This window comes from Morus notabilis, unplaced genomic scaffold, assembly GCF_000414095.1.
Source record: "Morus notabilis unplaced genomic scaffold, ASM41409v2 Scaffold151, whole genome shotgun sequence".
Lineage (NCBI taxonomy): Eukaryota > Viridiplantae > Streptophyta > Magnoliopsida > Rosales > Moraceae > Morus > Morus notabilis.
In genome coordinates this window covers 304,518-309,577 of record NW_010367153.1, presented here as the reverse complement: position 1 = coordinate 309,577, position 5,060 = coordinate 304,518, and the positions used below count along the sequence as shown (strand labels likewise).

Genomic DNA, 5,060 nt, shown 5'->3' with positions numbered 1-5,060 from the left:
ATATATATTAAAAAAAAAAAAAAAAAAAAGCGGCGTATACTAAGCCAAAAGGACATGAAAGACGAAATGGGAGGTAGCAAACAAAGTTGATCGAAAGAAATACCCACTTTCATTTTTAAAAGAGAGTTTGGTCATTGTTTATGGAGCTTAGAAGATACGTTGTTGTAAGCAAGATCTATTTCCTCTTCTGTCATCTCGATAGTTTCATCACTGTCATAGCCCGTCGCCCTTTTTGGTTCTGCAATCTTTGATTTTTTCTTCTTCGGAAATGAATTATCTTCTGAACTATCAAATTCCGTTTCATAAACCCGTTTGCACTCCATAGCCTCCCTGTAGAGATCTTCTTGAGATATGGAGGCGCCATTTTCTACCTTTCCCTCAAGCTTTGCTAGCTCCTTGACCACACGTGGGACGAATTTCCATTGCTCAATAATTTTATGGACGTCCTGATAAGCATCAGTAAGAAATAAAATATTTAGGAGATAAAGCAACATTCCTAATAAGATCTCTCAATAAACTTTATCAAGTACTTGATTATGATTTTTTGCTTCTTTTGGGGTTCTGATGTCCAAGTTCTATAAGCCTACGATAAACCGTCAGTTTGCTAGTAAGCTCAGTAATTTCCAGACTTCCTGTATATTTCTTTTCCATTCATTTTGGTTCTTTGTCTCAAGGCGTTAATTGCAAAGTGCAGTGCAAAAGAATGCAACCAAAGCAAATGTGTTTTCGCGATAATACCTGCTTTTGTTCCAGAGAATCTATTGCATCTTGCAAACAAGTAAGAATGCCCTCAGCTGCTATTTTCTTGATTTCATTTGGTTCTGGCTGTAATGGAAAGGAGAACAAGGTCATGCTTTTTGCAAGATATATTGTGAGTTCAAAACAATGAGGCAAAAAACGGAGTTCTATATATCTCAGCCACCTTCTCTTAGTATTAGAAGCTATACTGCGTGACAAAAGCAAGACACACTTTAGATGCTTCTGAAATATTATTTTGAATCCTAGAGAGGATTTGATGACTAGATGAACTGTTCTGTTTTCAGCCAGAAAGGAAAAAAGAGAGGGGGAAAGATATTGAATCCTTTATATCATGACTGATAAAAAGATACAAACACAGACACACTTACAGAGTCAAAACGAATTCATTAAAGAGGAAATAGCTTCTGAACCTGGAAATTACTTGTGATCCAAAACACGAGTTATTACAACAAGTACACACAAGTCAATCTATTGTTGTGTCAATACGTTTTAGGTTAAGGGACAAGATAGAGCTAGTGGAACATTTGGTGACTTACCTTTTCTTCTTGACTCTCCAGCCAGGAAATCGTATTGTTCAAATCATCAATGGCCCACTTCTTCACTTTAGAAGGAGAAAAGCATCCATTAGCAGGATCAGGATCTTTGTTCTGTTGTGCATGGAACAAGAGGAAGAAGGGAAACGAACTCAATACCTAAAGAAGATAATTGCACCCAACTGTAGCCAATACCTATGTGTATGTATGTCGCGCAGACTCCTCGATGCATCAGAAACGTACCTTTGGGACAGCTGAGGCAGTTGGTTTTGAGTGCGACCCTGCACCTTCCTTCTGTGACCTTTTAGGTGGCAATGCTTTTGGTTCTGCGAGCATCATTTAATTAAAAATATCAATTAGTCACCAGAAGGATTTGTTTAAGACACAAGGCATGTTCTAGCGAGTCCCTTGGTTTCAACATCAAGTAAAGTTATCATACAACATATGAAAGGAAAATACACCAAAACGGATGCCATCTTTAGAAGTCCAAGAAATGCATCTAAAACTTCAAACTCAACATATTTCAGTTACACATGTTCGAGCCCAACACTCTTCAGCCAATATCAACAAATGATAAATCTACACGTCCCTAAAATTGCTTTACAGATAACACCAATATTAACAAACAGATATGGTAATACCTGTGCTGGTGTCATGGGAAACATTGCTTCTCCGCCACGGTTTGCCGGCATGCATAAGGTAACTTTCAATATCAACAAGCTTCTTCTGAGAATAACATTCCGATATCCATTCCTAACATGAAGAAAGCTAGAACCATCACATATTACGAAGCTCAATATCCATATCACAAATAAATACAGTATCATTAGCTTGGAGAAATAACCGAGTTTTTTCTAATTTTATGGTTAGCATAACATTAATAAAGAATATGGAGAAGCTAATCAACCAATTACAAGTGAACCTATAAATAGGGGATCATAAAAAAGAAATACTAGTGTCACAGTGCCCTCATATCTATAGAGCAAATCGCCAAAAGAACATAAAGGGCGTGACCCAATTATACATAAAGGATGGACCCATTTTCACTCACACCACCGTCGGCATGGTGCCACACAGCTTAGTGACCAGGCAGGATGGGGCAACCGGGTATTGAACCTGGACATATCATGGGAAGAGAAGAAGAAAAGCCATCCGTACCACTGCACCACCCCATTCGGGTGGTATTTTAGCAATTGCTATTGCTAGCATACAACTAATGTCCCAATCAGTATTCAGTATCCCAGTACAACAATGAATAATGAGCGCATAATCAAAAAGAGCGAACTGGTGAAAATGAATTGATCTTTTACACATTATAGCGTAACAATGGACAATAAAGATATAATGCGTAAACCAATTGTTAAGTTATAGTCTTATTACTACTATGATACACATGCAAATTTACCTTGGAGTTTTCACCCATGTGATTTCTGTAGTTCTTATTTTCTTTATATTAAGAGAAGGTTAGAGACAGTGAGTCAAAAAGGCGTGCTTTCTCTTGTAATCTTCTTCGTTTATCATAGTGAATTAATGCAGTGACAAAGAGTGGACACAGCTCTAGCATTATAGGTAAACCATTATAAATCCTTTATGTATCCTTGTTTGTTTTGTGTTTTTATTGCTCTCAGCAGTACCCGTTTGGTTTATAGGTTTAAACATAAAAGTTTGAACAGAAATCTAAATTTTGTGAGAGAAAATACACAGTAATTTGAACCTATGAAACAAATGCATGGTAGGACATTAAATCCTCGACAACAATTTCTAGTCTAGTCTAGATAAAAAGAAGAGTGGAAGAAAAATTTTTACCTTTGAAACAATAGTGCCACAATCAGCCTCAACTTGTCGAAACTTTGGGGTGTTTGGAAATGCACAAACCAAGAGCGTGCAACCCGAGTTCCAATCAGCCTGGTATTCTGCCCCCATTGCCAGAGCCTGCGATCGCAATGTGCTGCGCTCAGGATTAATAAACCCCGACAGCACAAAAACCACTCCTTCCTGTCAAATTAATAGCATGTTTGGTAAAAGGGTTCAAACTCCGATTCAAATGGTTCTGCTAAAGTTTTTTTTTTCCACAAAATTTTGACTTTTAGTTCAAACCAGGTTTGGACCCATAAGCAAACCGGCCCTAACTAATTCATAACGTCAAATTTGTTACCCAAAAGCTAACAGAATAAAAAAAAAAATCAATTCCATTTTGATATCTTACCAAAAGTTTGGAGAAATCTACAGTTTTTTTGCTGGTCTCAATTCCCACAGCGCCTGAATTAGTTCTACTATGATGCCCTTTGTCTTGCTTTGGCTTCTCTTTCTCGGATTCATTACTTCCGTCGCTCTCGCGAAACCCACTTGGTTTGTTTCCAGAAGATTCGGCCTTGTTCATCCATGAAGGCAGGTTTCGCTTGCCAGCCTCGTCCTTTGACGCAGACATGTCAAAGACCAACTAACGTCACAGAACAACAGCTACCAAGAAAGCACAAAACGGACTAAAATTTAGTGCTGAACTTTCGGGCGGCAGGCCTGCCCGATGCCCGACAATTTTTGGGCACGGCGGGCAGGCCCCTCTCGCCGCCCGAAAATGCTTTTCTTCGGGCGGGCTCGGGTAGTCCAAAAGAGTAAGCTCCCCGACAGTCAGTCACCGTGGAGAAGCCGTCCCCCGCCATTCGTTGGATTTTTTTTAAATTTTTCGGCAATACCCGAAGCTGCCCGAATTTTTTGTGACTATTGCCCGAATTTTGGTGACCGTTGCCTGAATTTTGCCCCGTGTCCGAAAAATACCCGATTTTTTTTTACCGTTAGCCCGAAAAATGCCCAAATTTTGAAAAAAAACGGTCTTCTGCCCGAACCCGAATTTTTGAACCCAACGGTCAGATTTTGTGCCGTTGCCCGAAAATTTTGTAGCCGTTAAACCCGAATTTTTGGGGAAAAATTTTTTTTTTTCAACCAAAAAATTTTCTTATAAATACCCCCCCTCCCAACCATTTTCCTCACCCCAAAACTCTCATTCTCTCTCAATTTCTCTTAATCTCTCTCAATTTCTCTTAATCTCTCTCAAATCTCTCTTAATCTCGCCTAAATCTCTCTCGAATCTCGATCTCTCTTAAGCTCTCTCAAAGCGCTCTCAATCTCTTTTATTTTTCATAATGGCTTCTTCTGGTTATGGTGGTGATATTCCCGTTGATGCCCAATTCAACATCGAAGAAGGACAATTTCCTAATGTTTTTCAATCACAGGAATCACAAACTATGGAAAGAGTTGCTGATCAAACTGAGAATCCGACCCCTGGTGGACGTACTAGAGATCGGGGACGCAATGGTGGTGGCACAAGTGGCCGTGGAGGAGAGGCAAGCGGTAGTGCTAGTGCAAGTGTTGCAAGTTCTAAGAAGAAATGCAAGCGCACCTCAACAGTTTGGGAGCACTTCAATACATTCGAGAACGTCGACAATAACGGTAACATTAAATACGTAGCTCAATGTAAATATTGTGGTGAGAAATTACAAGGTAACACTATTCACGGCACTAAACACTTAAGAAGGCACTCTGAAAAGTGTCTTCAAAAGCAAGGAGGCGGAGATCAGCTCCGCCAAACGCAATTATCGTTTGACCGCCAAACCGGCGGTCTAAGCACGTGAAAATACGATTCGCAAGTTGATCGTATGGAAATGGCACGATTAATAGCCACATTAGATCAACCACTAAGTTTTACTGAACAAAGAAATTGGCAACGTTATATTAAAATTGTACATAATCCTAATGCACAATTTTTTTCTA

The 5,060-nt window shown here is 39.3% G+C and overlaps 1 protein-coding gene across 1 annotated transcript; it reads right to left on the bottom strand.

The window, feature by feature from the left end:
* Window positions 1-35: 35 nt before the first annotated feature.
* On the bottom strand, window positions 36-3,794 carry LOC21402393 (DNA-repair protein XRCC1). Its single transcript, XM_010111997.2, has 7 exons — window positions 3,499-3,794; window positions 3,099-3,287; window positions 1,934-2,045; window positions 1,536-1,618; window positions 1,296-1,406; window positions 739-825; window positions 36-446 (listed from the first exon to the last, which is right to left on the bottom strand). The coding sequence occupies exons 1-7, from the start codon at window positions 3,718-3,720 to the stop codon at window positions 132-134; spliced, it is 1,119 nt and encodes a 372-aa protein (XP_010110299.1). The 5' UTR covers window positions 3,721-3,794; the 3' UTR covers window positions 36-131.
* Window positions 3,795-5,060: the final 1,266 nt, after the last annotated feature.

Coding starts and splice junctions, on each gene's coding strand:
- LOC21402393 (XM_010111997.2), bottom strand. CDS start 3,720: ATGTCTGCGTCAAAGGACGAGGCTGGCAAGCGAAACCTGCCTTCATGG. Junction 826..1,295: donor TGGAGAGTCAAGAAGAAAAG/GTAAGTCACCAA, acceptor TTTCCATTACAG/CCAGAACCAAATGAAATCAA. Junction 447..738: donor ATTCTCTGGAACAAAAGCAG/GTATTATCGCGA, acceptor GATGCTTATCAG/GACGTCCATAAAATTATTGA.